The sequence below is a fragment of the Erinaceus europaeus genome, unplaced genomic scaffold (genome assembly GCF_950295315.1).
Source record: "Erinaceus europaeus unplaced genomic scaffold, mEriEur2.1 scaffold_543, whole genome shotgun sequence".
NCBI classification, from domain to species: Eukaryota; Metazoa; Chordata; class Mammalia; order Eulipotyphla; family Erinaceidae; genus Erinaceus; species Erinaceus europaeus.
The window spans coordinates 65,173-82,826 of NW_026647246.1; the positions used below are offsets into that span (position 1 = coordinate 65,173).

The following is a 17,654-nucleotide window of genomic DNA, read 5'->3' on the forward strand; positions in this document are numbered from 1 at the left end:
CATGACAAACTCTTACTAAGTCATTACTGTGTGGAAGTTGTCCCCTTGGGTGTATAGAAGTGGGTGGCTGGGATGGAAGTGTAGTGGGCATAGAGGAGACTTGATTACAGGAAGTAGTAGCATATCAGTATCCCATTCTCTTCCAACCAGAAGTAGACACTTTTGCTCAGAAGGCATTTAGCATTTTCTGTTTCTGGAAAGTAGAAATATCAAAAGGAACATAAAGAAGGAATCATAAAAGAAATAAGAATGAATATATTTTGGAGGTGGTCTTCTGAACTGTATGTAAGAAATTAAATTAAAAAAATCAGATTTCACATTCCTCATTTCAATGTGTTTTTACAAAGAAAAATGAAAACCTAAAAAAAAAATTTGTGGTAGTTCAATTAAAATGAAAATTGAAGTTGTAATGATGTAAATACAGTAAAAATCCAGCAAAATCTGAGAGAATCTAATTAGATAATTTCAAGTTTCAAGGTTCTATGCTTGTTGGGGGTTCAGGGGCAAAGGTTTTCCTTCTCTGTTGTCTGTGAAAATCAAAATACTCTGCTAAAGTTTTCTTTTTGAAGTGTTTCTACATTTTCTTTAAATGATTCATTTACCAAATCTTTCTATAGTCATTAAACTCTATTTCCAGAAATTCCTCTGCTCTATATGCAGAGTTGCAGACAGCTATGAGCTTAAGACACTGTCTCTTATTGATGGACCTTCATTCATAAAGTTTATTCCACTGACCTCCCATCAATGGGTACTTAAGTTCTTTTCCACTAGTAACCATGGGTCTGCACCAAGCCATCCACATAAATGTCTGGTTCACACTAGGGATGTATATGTTCAATTGTCAGGAATAGCAAAATCAAGTATCTAAGCATAATTTGGCCTTTAGTGTTGTTTGCTGTGCCTTCGCCAAATATTCTATTCAATAGCTATATGCCTATAAATGGATCATACTATTAATACAAGCTCTGAGAAGAGAAAGACCTATTTTTTCAAATTTAGTTATTTATTTTTTACTTCTTTAATAATTTTTATTTATAAAATGGAAATACTGCCAAGAACCATAGGATAAGAGGGGTATAGTTCCACACAATTCCCACCCTCAGAACTCTGTACCCTATCCCCTCCCCTGGTAGCTTTCCTATTCTTTAACCCTCTGGGAGTATGGACCCAGGGTCATTATGGGGTGCAGAAGGTGGATGATCTGGCTTCAGTACTTGCTTCCCCACTGAACACGGGCATTGGCAGGTCAATCCATACTCCCAGCCTGTCTCTTTTTTTCCCTAGTGGGGCAAGAGTCTAGGAAGGTGGGGTTCCAGACAGATTGGTGGGGTTGTCTGCCCAGGGAAGTCTGGTTGGCATCATCATAGCATCTAGAACTTGGAGGCTGAAAAAGAGTTAAGATATAAAGCAGAACAAACTGTTGACTAATCATGAATCTATAGGATGGAATATTGCAGATGAAGATTTGGGGCCTCCATTTTTGAAAAACCTACTAGGTCTATTTTAGATATATTCCAAGGTGCTCATAACTTTACTAGTTTTTGCCTGAGGCTGACATCTAATATTCAGGTGGAACCAAGTTATTGTCTTAAGAGATGATGTCATGGCTGGGAAAAAGTCTAGAAAGCTGGATCAGGGAAAAGAGTAGCTCCCAAATATGGGGAAAGTGTATAAATATTTTGTTGACTGTAAACCCCATCAATTTGATCTGGGGCTCGTATTCAGCACAGGAGCCTATGTAACCTCTGCATCCCAGTAGGTCCGAGTTGCATTCTGTGGGAAAGACCTACCATTTGACCTGCCTAAATCTCTATTTGTTCATGAGCTATCTTTAACAAAATTAAACCTAGTTTTTAAATTGTAAACTCTTACATTTGAAATTGAACCTTTTTTTTCCCCAAAAAAGTTAATATATCAATCACAGCCAGTAAGGAGGATCCTAAGGAAATGAGACAGGCCAGTACTTGCTGATGAAGGAAAGAATGGAGAAGCATGGAACAGGGGAAGGCTTTTGAGGACTCAGTATGGAACCTCAGACAAAGGGAGCACTCTAAGAGTAGAGCTGCAAACAAGAGAGGAGGGATCATGGAACCAGGAGATATCCTATTGGGGGAGGAGGAAGAAAGTCAAAAACACTACTTGATTACCTAGCAGTAATCAGATAACTAACTACCTATGAATTACTTTATTTTTTATTTTTTCCCCACTTTTCATCTTCACTGTTACTTAACATCATGATGCCTCACCCATTCTCCATTTTGCAAGATAAGTTATTTTATTTATTTATTTATTTTTGGAGGTGAAGGAATATACATGTGGATGTGGATGTGGAATAGATAAAAGAAATTTTTTGTGTACTGAACCAAACAGTGAAAATTGCACTTTAGTTTTATTACTATATTGAATATATAAATATGTAATTAAATATTAAGGAGTCAAAAACACTTGGAAACTTTAAATGAAAATATTATGTCAGAAATTCAGATTTCTGGTGGGAATGTTTAGCTTATTGTGTGTGTGAGCAGGTATAAAAGGTATAAACTATATCCACAGTTTTATATCACAGTATCTTTAGAATAATGAAAGATACACTTTAATTTATTAGACTGATAGTTTAAACAGAAACAGTCAAATCAAACAATATAGGAATATTTTTAGTAAAAAAAAATTTTGCTGAAAGGCAGGAATATGGAACTCTTTAGTATCTAAGGGAATAATAGAATTAAAAAATTATTGTATTTTTTTCTGTTATTTGTTTTGCCTCCAAGGTTATCACTAGGACTCGGTGCCTGCACTATGAATCCACTGCTCCTTGCAGTCATTTTTTCTATTTTATTGGATAAGACAGAGAGAATTGAGAGAGGAGGAAGAGATAGACGAAGAGAGAAAGATACCTACAGCTCTGTTTCACAGATTATGAAGTGAATCTGGTGCTCAAACCTGTATCATTACACCAGTCCTTGCATTTCTCACTATATGCGCTTAACCAGGTGTGCCACTGCATCCCCCCTTCTGTTTTTAAGAACAAATACAGTTAAAAAAAAATTAAAGATACTTGCCTGACAGGGGAGATACCATGATCATAAAGGTAGTTTTCCCAGGGCTAGGCTTATCCATCACTCTCTGGATGTGCTGACCCCTGCGGCTTCCCCAAATGTGGGAAACTCAACTGCATTATTTGTGGTAGTGGGGTACTGAGTTCACGCTCTTCCCTAAAAAAAAAGAAAAAAATATATATATGAGCTCCAGCTCCAGGTTACCCATCTACAAGGGGGATGCTTCACAAGCAGTGAAACAGGTCCTCAGGTGTCTTTCTCTCCTCCTCTCTGCCTTCCCCTCCTCTCTCAATTTCTCTCTGAAAATGGAGCAGTGGATTGCTAGTGCAGGAATTGAGCCCCAGCAATAACACTGGAGGCAAAAAGAAAAAAAATTACAGAAGCAAATTTCACTTTTTTAAAAAACGTTTCAGAATCACATTTTTAGTTATATAGTTCACATTGTATTTTTAATCCGTTTTTATAAAATATAAACTTGGAATTGACAAAGATAAAAATATACTCTTATACTACAAAATTCAAAATCATTTCTATATGAATTTATTACAAGTGTGTTGTATTCTAGTCTGTTGTATTCATATGTTAATGACATTTTATAACGTAAATACAGAATTACAGCTTTGGACTCATCTATTAATGTCCAACAAAGAAAACACTAAAAAGAAACTTGTTTTTTTACATTTTTAAACCAATTTTAATTTAAATTTTTATTTCATTTAGAATCTTTAAACTTTCCAAATTTAGAACTTTTTGGAAAACTTATTTTTTCTCATCTCCCTGAAAAATTATTTTCAATAATAGTTATTAACTTAAATTTTATTAGTATAGAATTAAAACAAAAAGGCACTAGAGAATTGTTGCCACCTATTGACTGATGAGCAATGACTGTAGACAAACAAAAAAACTTGTTATTTTTCTTTCATTTTCATGGTAAATACTTTAAATATTTCTCTGTAGACCTAGGATAGTAATTTTCTATATTTGTCCACCAACCTCTGTGGCTTTGAGACACACTTTTCACAGATGGAGTTTTTCCGTGTTTACATGTGGTATCATGATGTCATTGATATTATGATATCATTACTTTGGTAGCTAATGAAATATATGCTTGTTGATTATTCTGAAATTTTCTTAATTTTGAATATGATAAATATGAAATCTAATGTTAGATCTAAGGCACAAAAAGCAGAGTTACTTGGGAATCATTGTTTATGAGAGTGTAAGAGTTCTTGAGATCAAAATGTTCTAAAATCACTGATAAACAGATATGCACAACCATAGTTTTCAATAGCCAAAGATAATGAATCTCTAGGAGTTTCTTCCTAATATAGATATGTTTTATATCTAAGTGTTTATACCTTATATTCCTCAATCTGTATATCAGCACTCGTCCCCTTTCTCATTAAGTGTTAATTTATAATTAATAAGGCTGATAACTGGCATTTAAAAATTTTGTATCCTTATTTTAAATATTTAATTAGAGACTACTTAGATTTAGTTGTAATTATATATCCATATTTATTAGTTCTTATTTTTGAAATAAGGTTGGTAAGTAGTTGCCTATCAGATCTAATAAGTTGTTTCTGACAGAAGATGGGAAGAAAGTATTATAAAGGTAGGATAAATTATGTGTCTTTGTCTCAAAGATAAAGTTTATTAGGATAGTATTCTGCTTTGCAATGTATGAAAACCAGGTTCAAATCCAACCACCCACTGAATTAATGGAAACTGATGCTGTGGTGTCTCTCTCTTTCTCCTCCCCCCATTCCACCCTTCTCAGCCTCTATCTAAAAAAAAAATATATATATATATATATATATATATATATATTAGAACAATGGTTTTTATATTATTTGTTCCTTTTATCTTCTGGTGTATTACTTCAATTTTACTAATCCATTTGCTATAAATTGTGCTGGCACAGATTACAATAGAATTACTTAATATTATCACTTGATTTAAATTTCTGGAAAATTTGGTTTTTCCTTTTAATTTAAAAATTTTTTGTGTTATCTTTGGCTTAAAAGGCAATGTATATTTCAGAAGTAAAATTTCAAGTATCATCAAAATATATTACTATATCACAATCTTTCAATCTAATTCTAGATTCTTAATGTTTAAGTATATAATTTGGTTTGTTTTAAAACAATTATAGGTAAAAAAAGAAACCCTCCAAGTACATATTTACTGTTTATATAAAATACCAGAATGTGATAATTTATTCACATTTATTTATACAAGTGCTTTTTTTTAGACACTGTTTTGATCCAGGTACTTTAAATACTTCAATGAACAAGATAAACAAAAATTGTGTCCTTATGATTTTGTTTCTAGAAATATTTTTTTAAATAGAAATTAAGTCTCTGGGAAATGTAATGAATAAGGAAAACATGAGTTTTTACTGTTTGACAAAAAAGTAATGCAATTAGCGACTGACTTTAAATTTAATGCACAAGATGTGAAGTTTCAAAATGCTTGGATATAGACTTAATTTTTTTTCACTCTTTCAAACATTGGTTATCATAACCTTTATAGTCCACTAGCATATAGCCAACTACTGGGAGAAATAAATTGTTTGAGAATGATCTATTTGGAAGAGAAAGGCTTGTGGAATTAGCTAGAAGTTAGGTACCTTGGGACAGAACCTGAGTCTTATCCAACCATTACCAAACTCCTCTTTAATTTATGGTCATTGACTACATTTTAATTTTAATTACTTTCCATTCAAGCAATTCTCCATGTTTGCCAAGAAAACTGTTTCAAAGTAAAACAAAAAGAAAGTTAAAAAACCGAGTTGTACTTGAAAATTTCTTTTTTTTTTTTTTTTAAAAATATTTTATTTATTTTATTTTTGAGAGAGATGTAGAGAAAGACACAGAGAGGAACACCAGAGCACTGCACAGCTCTGGCTTATTGTGGGCTGGGGATTGAACCTGGGACTTCGGAACATCAGGCATGAAAGTCTCTTTGCATAACCACTACGCTATCTACCCCCGCCCGTACTTGAAAATTTCATGTAGATCCTTAATGTTTCTCTTTTTGAATGATTTTTCATGACATTAATATATTAAAGATGGAGATCCTTGTTCTGTTATGACAATTGTGCTACCACTTTTAGCACAAAATGAATTGGAATTAGATAAATTCTTATTTAGCTAAACATCTAATTATTATCTAAATTATTTTTTTAATTTTTTAATGTTTTAATTTTATTAATTTATTTCCTTTTGTTGCCCTTGTTTTTTATTGTTGTACTTATTATTATTGTTGTTATTGATGTCCTTGTTGTTGGATAGGACAGAGAAATGGAGAGAGGAGGGGAAGACAGAGAGGAGGAGAGAAAGACAGATACCTGCAGACCTGCTTTACCGACTGTGAAGCAACTCCCCTGCAGGTGGGGAGCCAGGGGCTCAAACCGGGATCCTCACACTGGTCCTTGTGCTTTGTGCCACGTGCATTTAACCCGCTGGGCTACCTCCCAACCCCCAATCTAAAATATTTTTTAATTTTCGTTATAAAAATGTCTTAAATATTTCCGCTATTTACTATGTAATTTGGCCCCCATATAAATTGTATTCACATTAAGTAGTTGCTTCTAAGGCCACGTCTGAAATAAAAAATGTTAGAAAGAAACATTTAGAAAGGAGCATATTTAAAAGCAACACTATAGCATAAATGCAAAGTCTGCAGAAATACTGAATTAGCTAGTATTACGAAATAAAAGGCTTTTTCTATTGTGACATGAGCCTAGTTTAACTCTCATTTCCAAATGCCTGCTATATTGTGGCTATATTGGAGTAATTCGGTCCCCTGAATTGAATCATCTATGTATTATCTATAAAGCTAGGAAGTCAACAGTTAGGATAGAAAATACCATCACATTACTAATTTATTGAGCTACAAACATATTCAATTGCTCGGTTCGATATAATAAAATAAAGTCAGAGGGCCAATATATGTGGAGAGGGGTAAGTGTCAACATGATTAAGAGCTCTACTACTTTTCCTGAGTGATATAAAAGAGAGGAATCACATCTCCATGCTCCCTCTGAGAAAAGTTACTATTTGAATAGAAAATATTAAGTCATATTTTTATGTTTACAAGGGGTAAATACACTACAACATTAAAGTACCTGGACCAAAATAATCTCTCTAAAAAAAAAAAACACCTGTATAAATGTGAATCACCAGTTAATAATAGTAATTCTGGTATTTTATATAAACAGTAAATAAGTACTTAAAGGGTTTCCTTTTTTACCTATAATAGTTTTAAAAGAAACCAAATTATATACTTAAACATTCAGAATCTAGAATTAGATAGAAAGATTGTGATATAGTAATATATTTTGATGATACTTGAAATTTTACTTCTAAAATATACATTGCCTTGTAAACCAAAGATAATACCAAAAATTTTTTTCATTTAAAGGAAAAACCATTCCACAATTGGTTAAAACATGGCCATTACATATATTCAAAAAAAACCCTGTCATTTAAAAAACATTTCACTAACGACCTTTCTTTCACTCTCACCCAAGAGTTTTGCAAATGACTGATCTAGAACTCAGAATTATCTAGTTTTGTTTTCTGTTATTTCCTGGGTTTCATCACTTTAGGATGACATTTTGAGTTATAAGAGACAGAGAGGGAAAGACATCACAACGTCAAGGTTTCCTCCATTGTGCTGGGACTGGGCTTGAACCTGTGCTGTGTACATATTAAAGCAGGTACACTATCAAGGTGAATTATTTTGCTAGCCCTAGAACTGTTTTCAATACTTTGATTTGTAAAAACTTGTTATTGGGAGTATGTGGACATTTCTACAAATAGCTATTAAAACTATGCCATTTTTCTAGTGTCTGTTTCTTATAATTTTTTTTTCTGAAATAAATAAATAAATAATATATTGAGGTGATTTAGTAAAGCAAGTATTAAACTTCTAAACTTAGCAAGCTACATTATTTCTTATACTAGTACACTTACACTATAGTAGAAAATATACAAAAATGTAATTCAACATAGTTCAGTGTAAACTTGCAAGTAATGCTGGCAACAATGAAACTAAAAACCCAAGTCAAATCAACACATGAAATAAATTAGAAAATCTCATCATTAAAAGTTAGCAAAAACATGACTGGTGAAATGTCTCACTTGGATAGTGCACTGTGTTGTCATTTGCAAGATCCAGGTTTGAGACTGGCCCCCACAAAATTGAAGGAACCTTATGGGTGCTGTGGCCTGTAACTCTCTCTCTGCCTTTTCTGTCTCTACTAAAAATCATATATATAATTTAGGTAGAAATAAAAAGAGTAGAAAATAGGCAGGAGAGAGAAAGCAGAAAAGGACACTAAAATAAACACCAGCTGATTATCTGTTAACGCTATCTGAAGAAAAATTGTATGAACTATAAATGCATAATACCTAAAATAATACCTAAAATAAATGCATAATACCTAAAATAACTAGATATTGGTTTCAATTTCATCACTAAATAATTGGAATGAATGAGAATTTGATTTCCTTTCATTTTAAATATTTCATCATAAAATCCTGTAGATTGAGTCTATGAAGGTAAGGCTAATACTGAATCCAATGAAGTAATTTGGGAAATTATAGGCTACCTACGTATATATGATAAATTATTCCTGAAATAGTTGAGAATAGTTTTGAATGGAGCCAAAGACAAAGCCAGTGACAGAATAACACAAGTAACAAAACTGTAGCATTCCAATTACTAAACTGAGTTTTGTAGTTAAAAAAAACCACAGTCTTCATTGGAGACAGCTGTAGTAGAAAGCAAGATAGATGAGCTCTTTCTAGACTTGATTCTCTCACACATAAATTACTATATGATCTGGCAGAAGTTTATTGTTAATCAGTTGTAATTGAACAAGTTCCATTACTTACTCATGCCAGAATATGACTTATCTATAGGCAAAATACTAATTCTGGAGTGTCCCTTACTAGTTTTTAATTTATATTACTTCACAATCATGAAATGAATTGCACATTTTCTATGTCTCTTTATTGGGGATTAATTTTTTACAGTTAACAGTAAATACAATAGTTTGTACATGCATAACATTTCTCAGTTTTCCACATAACAATACAACCCCCACTAGGTCCTCTGTCATCCTTTTCCAGGACCTGTACAATTTTGATCTGCAGGTGTTGAATATATTGCTACCGGGGTGTGGTAGGTACTCAGATAGTGAACTAAAGGAAAAATCAACAAAGTAAACTAATTGAAGACACAGGTACAGTCAAAGGGACACTACTAGCATTCTAAATCTAGGTGATATCTAACCATCTAGCCAACAAAGAAAATGAAGAAGTCAAAGAATAATTTGAAACAGACTGAAGTACCTCAGAGGAGATAAAAATTGTTTTCCTTAAGTGCCCCCTCAATCACCATGTCACAAAAACAATTCAATATTTTGTTTATTTCACTAGGATACACTGATCCCCCTTTATAGAGTTGGGTTTATGTCAGCATATACTCATATATTCATTCTTCTCATTGTGCATGATAGTACAGAAAGCAAATAGCTGTAACTCTTAAAAGATGGTAGAACTGTAATTTATTACTAAGCCTGAATCCTTCTGTAAATTGTTTTCTAATATAGTTAGTGCATATATATTCACACATCATAGACCAAGAATTTCCAAGAATCTCATGAAGTTTTAAGAATATCAGATACAGTGTTTTTAAATTTTTCATTTTTAAATAGTTATGGGAAATCATATTTAGTTTTACTGTTTCAAAATATTTGCTTCAATAACAAAGAAAGAGAGATATCACACTTACATTAAAAACAGCACTGCAGGTGGAACTTGTTGTCTATAGTAGTGCCCTCTGCTGATTGCCAGAAAATATTACATACATATTTTCTTTAGTCATTCTGATTAAAAAAAATATATTATGTTCTTCTATAAGTGGTCTGTGTTATTTTAAATTTCATAAAGCTTTTATGTCCCATGTTTAATATATTTGCACCGTTGTTTTTTTTTTCTCAGTCTAACCAGTTTTGAGGGATTGGCATAATAAAATCTCAACAAAGTGATCACAATTTTCTATATAGTATACAGAATAAAGTCACCTCTTTGGTTTCTAAAGCTATAAATACACTGGTTTTTACAAAGTTTTTCTTGATAGTAAACATTAGGGAAAAATCATTTTGTCTCAAGTGCTTTTTTTTTTTTTATGAGAACATAGCTGGGAAAAGTAAAATTCTGATGTTTTAATTACTTTGCTAGGAAAAAAATTATCGGTGCCTTTTTGCTATTACTAACTTATTAAATATTACTTCAGTATTACTCCAGACTATGGGGCAGGGAAGATATCATAACAGTTATGCAAAAAGACTCTAATGCCTGAGGCTCCAAAGATACCAGTTCAATCCCCGGTAGGATGATAAGACAGAGCTGAAAACAAAGAAACAAACAACAACAACAAAAATGTCATACTACTAGAGCCAATGAAATAACTCACCTTAACTGTGTACTGCTTTGCCATGTGAGTAATACAGGTTTGAGCCTGGCCCCACCGAACTGAAGGAAGCTTTGGCATTGTAGTCTCTCTCACTCTCTTCCTCTACCTGTCTCAAAAAAAAAAAAAAAATTACTCCATAGAACACTATTATCATAGAGCAAACTCATTGTTTCCAACAATGATATGCATGCAAGCATAACAATCAGGATTAGAAAGTGATAGCTTTCATATATATATATATATATATATATATATATATATTCAGAAAATACAGTCCGGGGACAGATGGTGGCACACCTGGTTGAGTGCACATGTTACAGTGAACAAAGACCAGGCAGGGTTCAAGCCCCCAGTCCCCACTTGCAGAGGGAGGAAAGCTTCACAAGTGGTGGAGCAGGGCTACAGGTATCTCTCTGTCTCTTTCCCATTTTATCTACGCCTTCCCTCTCAATTTCTGACTCTATCCAATAAACACAGGTTAAAAAAAAAAGAAGTTAAAAAAAAGTACTTTAAAAAAAGTAGTCTACATACAGAAGTATTAACTTTTGACTGAGAAAATTATAAAATAAATGAAGCAGATACTATTTGAACTACTTCTTTTTAACTAATAAGTACAGTTTTTTAAATTTCTTTATTGGGGGATTAATGTTATACAGTCAACAGTAAATACAATAGTTTGTACATGCATAACATTTCTCGGGTCTCCACATAACAATACAACCCCCACTAGGTCCTTTGTCGTCCTTTTCCAGGCCCTGATAAGTACAATTTATATATATGAGAAAATAACAGATGTAGAGAAAGGCATAGAAGAAATGGGAAAGCTCAGGAGATCAAAAGTGAAGCCAAAGTGAATCACAGTGAATGACCCAAAGTATGAAAAACTATTAAGAGGAATACATTTGGAAAGATGAAGCTGATAAAGGACAGTGTGAAACAAACTAAAGAGTATGGCTGAAATTATGAGATGATATGAAACTACCTAAAATCTCATCTCTGGTATTAAGTCCTAAAAAAAATAACTTTATTCACTAAAATTTTTTGCAATAATGCAAATTTAACAAAACAGTAGAATTGGTGTTTTCTTCTTTGAGGACTGACTGTTAGTAGTAAGTACATTGGTATACTATACACATTATTTTTTAAAATATCTGAAAAATAATTAGTAGACTGCTAGCTTTCTTATCAAATGATTCCAATTTATTAAAACCATGGCATTTCTGTGGTTTAAGTGCATATGAAGACATAGCCAGGTTAAAAAAAAGAAGTTCCATTTTACATTTTATTCAAATATATTTTCAGAAACTGGCCAAATGTCAATTTACCTATCCCTACTCTATAGTTACTTACCAGGTTAAGAACAAAACGAATCAGTCAGGTACTAGATGTTTTGTTGATTTAACTCCATACATTTAGATTATTTTGAATTATTTGCTTAACTTCTGTCTAGTTTGTTTTTCTTGCCATTAAGGTTATTACTTGCACCATGAATTTACTATTCCTGGCAGCCATTTTTTTTCTTTCTTTATCTCATAGAGACACAGAAACAAATATAGAGGGAGAGAGAGAGAGAGAAGGGGTCACACATGTAGCCTTGTTCCACTGTTTGTGAAGTGAAGCTTCTCCCTTGAAGTTAGGGATCAGAACCTTGAACCCAAGCTCTTCTTTTTTTTTTTCTTTTCTTTTTCTTTTTTTTGCCTGTCAGTGCAGACTTTCAGCCTCATTTTCCTAACTGCTTCCTTCAGAGTAAACCTCACTGACCACTCAGATGTCCCTCTGCCAGTCCCCGCAAGCTCTTGAGGAATCATATGTCCACCCTACTGTGAGAACCAACCCCTGGACCTTACTTAACTTTTAACTGTACACAGTTTCATTATATTCAAGCGTACATATAATTTTGTTTAACAAAGAGACTTTGTAGACTTAAAGTTTTTTCAATATATGTAAACAATCTCTAAATAGGTGTTTTTTTATATTATCAAATATTATTTGCTTGCACTTAAAATCTTGACAACTTTTGCATAGGCTTTTAAATCAGAATTCTATTCACTGAGCAAGATAAGAAAAATTATCCCTTTCAATTTATTTCTAGTTTTCTTCTTACTACATTGTTTTGTGTTCTGTGTACATTTCAAATTTCCCAGAAAATGAATAGAACTAAAGCATGTACCAGATAAAAACAGATTTTACAAAAGAAAAGACTGAGTATTTTTAAGTGTAAATAAAAAGGCCTTAGTTCTATAATATAGTTTTTCATACACTATGAGATTGCTTTTGGATGAAAATTGTTTTAAATTAGGAAAGCTAAATTAATATTAAAGGTACTATGGTTTGCTCTTGAAAATAGCACATGAGTCCTGCCAGTCAATACAAGTAATTTTTTCTACTGAATATGATACTAAAAATAACTAATAATTAGTTCACTTATATAATACCAATTAAAAATAAGACTGTATCCTGTTAATAATAGGCCAATGGGATTCACTATATTATTGAATAGCTCAGCCTATTTTTTAAATGTTTATAATTTCACATCACAGTCATACTACATTTACATTCAAGTTACCCTCTTGAAAATCCTTTTATTTAATACTGTGTTGTTTAAGTTTTCTACATAAATCAAAGACAATATTAAGCAAGCATTATAGCTATCAATCTGCTTCTATAAATTCTAGTTTGATGGGCAACTAGTAATTCCTTGTTAACTGACTTTTAAACTGCATTTACAACTTTCTCTAAAGTGTTCATCACAATTAGGGCTGGGTGGTGGCACACCTGGCTGAGTGCACGTTACAATGTGCAAGGACCTGGGTTCGAGCCTCCAGTCCCCACCTGCAGGGGGAACGCTTCACAAGCAGTGCTGCAGGTGTCCCTCTCCCTCTCTACCTCTCCCTTCCCTCTCGATTTCTGGTTGTTTCTATCCAATAAATAAAGATAATTTTTTTAAAAGTTTGAAGAGTTCATCACAATTAATACATATCATATGTAATTGTCTAACAAATATTTCCTCCTTAGTTCCCTATTCTGAGAAAGGATCTTATCATAATTGAGTAGATATTATAAAACAACTCGGTAGGTTTCATGGATCTATTTTTAAATAGAAAAAAAAATAAAGAAGTGGATGGAGGGAAAAACCTTTGCTAGATTTTATCCTATCTAATCCTGTTCTCAAGTGACTTTCTTTAAAATGTCTGTATTTCTTACTTCATTTAGTCTTAAAGGTTAAAAGTCCATCTGGTTGAATTATTGTGTTTGTATACATCTCTAAGACTAAAAAGCAGATGTCTGTGGATAATTAAACAATTATTTTTTATTCACTATATTTCTATCCAACGGCTTAAAAAAAAAACTTTTTTTTTGGAAGAGCCTTCAAGAAAATCACTAGATGATCAGCCCAAGCAATAGATAACACAACAGTTTATGATACAGAATTTCATTCCCAAAGTTCTGAGGTCCCAGGTTCAAACCCTAGCAACACTATAAGCCCAAGCTAGGCAGTACTTCGATGAAATTAAAGAAAATAAAAATCATAAGATGAAGAGTGTGTTACTAAACTCTTGCTTCATCTCACTTCTCATAGTCACAGTCTTAAGTGGTAAGACATTACTGACCATTATTTTCAACGAGGAAACTGAGACTTAGAGTTTCTGCGGAATGAGATGAGATTTTTTTTTTAAAATCATTTTAAAATCTCATCTCAAAAAAAAAAAATGAGATGAGATTTTAAAATGATCCAAGCTCATGCTTTTTGAGATCTAATATATCTTAGAAGACTTTTTTTTTTTTTTTGCCTCTAGAGTTATCACTGAGGCTTGGGGCCTGCACTATGAATTCACTGCTCCTGGACGCTATTTTTCCCATTTTTGTTGCCTTTGTTACTCTAGTTGGATAAGACAGAGAGAAATGAAATGAGAGGAAAACGGGGGAGAGATAGACACCTACAGACATGCTTCAATGTTTGCAAAGTGACGCCCCCTACTGGTGGAAAGCCGGGTTTGGTGGTCGAACCAGGATCCTTAAGCCGGGTCTTTACAATTCGTGTCATATGAGCTTAACCAGTGGCGCTACAGCCCCGCACCCAGAAGACAAATTAAAAAAAAAAAAACATCCATCCTGGTGACCATCTTTCCTCCCTTTCAAGAAGTATAAAAAAACAAAAAGAAAAAAAAATCATCCCTAGAAGCCTTTTTTCTCACAAAATAAGAATACTTGCCTGATTTAAAAAATTTTTTTTGCATCTAAATCTCCTATATTCTAGAACTCTATTCACAATACTACTATCGCATAATGAAGACACACATTTATGTTTTTATATAGATATGGGTTCTTATATCTAAAAAAAACTAAGTCATGAAAACTTTGCATCAGTCTCCTGTCAATAAACCCGGACCTGGCTAATAGAACACGTATCTTCATAATTAAAAAACAAAGACACAAAAAAGTAGCTTTCTCATGCCTGACCTGAGTTCAATAGCAGCAGTAAATTGATGCTTTAAATGCTTAATGACCAAAACCAGCCATTATTGGTACTACTGGTATTTGAGATAAACAGATTTCTTTGAATCAAAGATGCTTGTCTGCATAGAAACCAGCACAACTTTTCAATCATTTCTCAAAAATTACTTATTCCAGTTTGCTCTTCACCTGTCAGAATTAAGACATTTATTATTATTATTATTATTATTTACCAGAGCAATACTCAGCTCTGGCTTATGGTGGTGCAGGGGATTAAACCTGGTACTTTAGAGCCTCAGGCATGAGAGTCTCTTTGCATAACCATTATGCCATCTACCATCTGCCAACATTACCTATTATTAAAGTCAATATTTCTAGTTACTAATACTATTTCCACTGTTTCTATTTCCCAACTTTAAACTCCACCAGACAAAACTCTTGTTTGTCATATTACTTTGCAAAGCTATGTAAATATACCAATAGAAAGAATAATAATGGATAGTCACATATTCTGCAATTCAGTCTAAAAATATCTTTTTTTTTTTTTTTTACCCCAGAGGTGGTCATTTCTCTTTTATGCCCATAAAAACAATGAAGTACTTCCGTGTTGCCAGTACACATACAAATTAAAGGCAAGTTCAGGAATATGAAGTTATTAACTAGAGCCGTTTCTTTATACATGTAAATGAAGAAAACGTGTAGATATGCATTTTAAAAATCAATGAAAGTGTCATTGATCGACTGTGGTGTTGACTCTTCCCACACCATGCAGCAAAGTCTACCAATCAACGGCCCGCAGAAAGCTCCGTGTCCACCGGCTCCTCCGGCAGCAGCTTTGGCAGTGGGTATAGCGTGGACAGTGAAGGAAGCAGCAGCACTGCAGGGGAAAATAATCTATTTCCTATTCCGAGGATGTAAGTGGTTTTGTTTTGTTTTTAACTACAAAGTTACCAGCATCATGAATAAGCCTTTCCTTAACATTTAAGAAGAAATAACCAGATAATTATCCAATTCTGAGTCATTGGCCCTTAGCATTTCAACGGTTTTTGTCTACAAAAAAAAAAAAAAAAGAAGAAGAAGAAAAAGAAAAAGACTGTTAGGAAAAGAGTGAATTTATTTAACTCTAAGAATGAATTTTGGTCACTACTAGAACTATTTAATCATTGAAAATGCAGCTAATATTAAAACTGCTGAAATAATAGCTTTCTCATGCCTGACCTGAGTTCAATAGCAGCAGTGAATTGATGCTTTAAATGCTTAATGACCAAAACCAGCCATTATTGGTACTACTGGTATTTGAGATAAACAGATTTCTTTGAATCAAAAGAGATTTAGTCATATTTAAAGAATGCATATGTCATATTTGAAATGTATTATACATTGAGATACTCATTACAGTCTTTTCAACAATGAACCTGTCTGCAGTTAAAATAGACTAAAATCCAGTGTTTGTTAATTTACAATGAATTAACCACACCCATTCACTTCTTTGTTGCCTAATGATGTTTCTCCCCTAAATGGATGCACTGATGATTATTCAAAAGACTTTTTGGTTTGAGGGTTGAGATTCCAGGTTTATTCCTGGGCATCATCATAAAGCAAAGTTAAGCAGTGCTGTGGTATAAGTAAATAAATAAATTTTTGTAAGGATAACAAATTACTGTTTGGCCTTCTGCAGAAAAATTGGCGGGTCTCTGATCTTAGTCCTTACTAAAGGACTTTTCTTTTTTGTATTTCACTGTTAACTGAAGGTCTCTCTGGAAGAGGAACTTACTTTTTTTTTGTTTTATTATTATAATCACTATTATTGTTGTTGTCGTTATGTCATGTCCAGGAATCCACTGCTCCCAGCTGACTTTCTCAGATAGAAAGATAGAGACAAAGACAGAAGGAAGACTTGGTAACCCTTAATCTTTCTTCAGTTTGGTAGGGGTTGGATTCAAACCTTAGTCGTGCACATGGCTGAGCCAGGTCCTCTGTATAGGTGAACTGTTCTGCTGGCTTACTAATTTTAATGTCAAAGTTTTTATAATACTTTAATCCTTACAATCCCAAGGCTACTTTTAATACTTTGGTCTGTCTACAAAAGTAAAATGATGGGGGAAGTAGATTTTTATATTATTTTTATAATGTCCTTGTTTTTTCAGTTGGGACCTTGCCAGGTTACTGTTTTAGTCATACAAAGAGAAAGAAAAAGGGAGAGGCACTACAGAAACAGAATTTCTGCTGGTACCATAGCACCTCCCATGTGATGCCAAGGTTAGAATATGGATGGTGTGCATGATAAGGTACACACCCTAGGCAGTAAGCTCTCTCTCTCTCTCTCTCTCTCTCTCTCTAACCCTCATACATACATACATGAATAATTTTATGTTGGCATTTTCAAACTATGTATATATTTTTTTGGCTCCAGGTTATCGCTGGGGCTCAGTGCCGACACTACGAATCCACTGTTCCTGGAGGTCACTTTCTTTCATTTTATTGGCTAGGATAAGGAGAAATTGAGAGAGGAAGGGAAGATAGGGAGAGAGGCAGACACCAGTAGACCCACTTCGCCAACTGTGAAGTGATCCCCCTGCAGGTGGGGAACCTGGGACTCCAACCCGGATCCTTGTGTGAGTCCTTGCCCCTCTCCGCTTCGTACTATGTGCA

The 17,654-nt window shown here is 33.4% G+C and overlaps 1 protein-coding gene and 1 non-coding gene across 2 annotated transcripts in view; both read left to right on the forward strand.

Moving 5' to 3' along the window:
* Window positions 1–15,935, forward strand: part of LOC103118267 (protein piccolo) — an 80,148-nt gene extending 64,213 nt beyond the window's left edge. Inside the window, exon 12 of the mRNA XM_060183859.1 lies at window positions 15,775–15,935. Within this exon, the coding sequence (XP_060039842.1) occupies window positions 15,775–15,920 (146 nt within the window). The 3' untranslated portion in view covers window positions 15,921–15,935. The remainder of the gene's footprint in view (window positions 1–15,774) is intronic.
* On the forward strand, window positions 3,052–3,215 carry LOC132536255 (U1 spliceosomal RNA). The gene has a single exon (XR_009547910.1). It is a non-coding gene; the product is annotated as a U1 spliceosomal RNA (small nuclear RNA).
* Window positions 15,936–17,654: the final 1,719 nt, after the last annotated feature.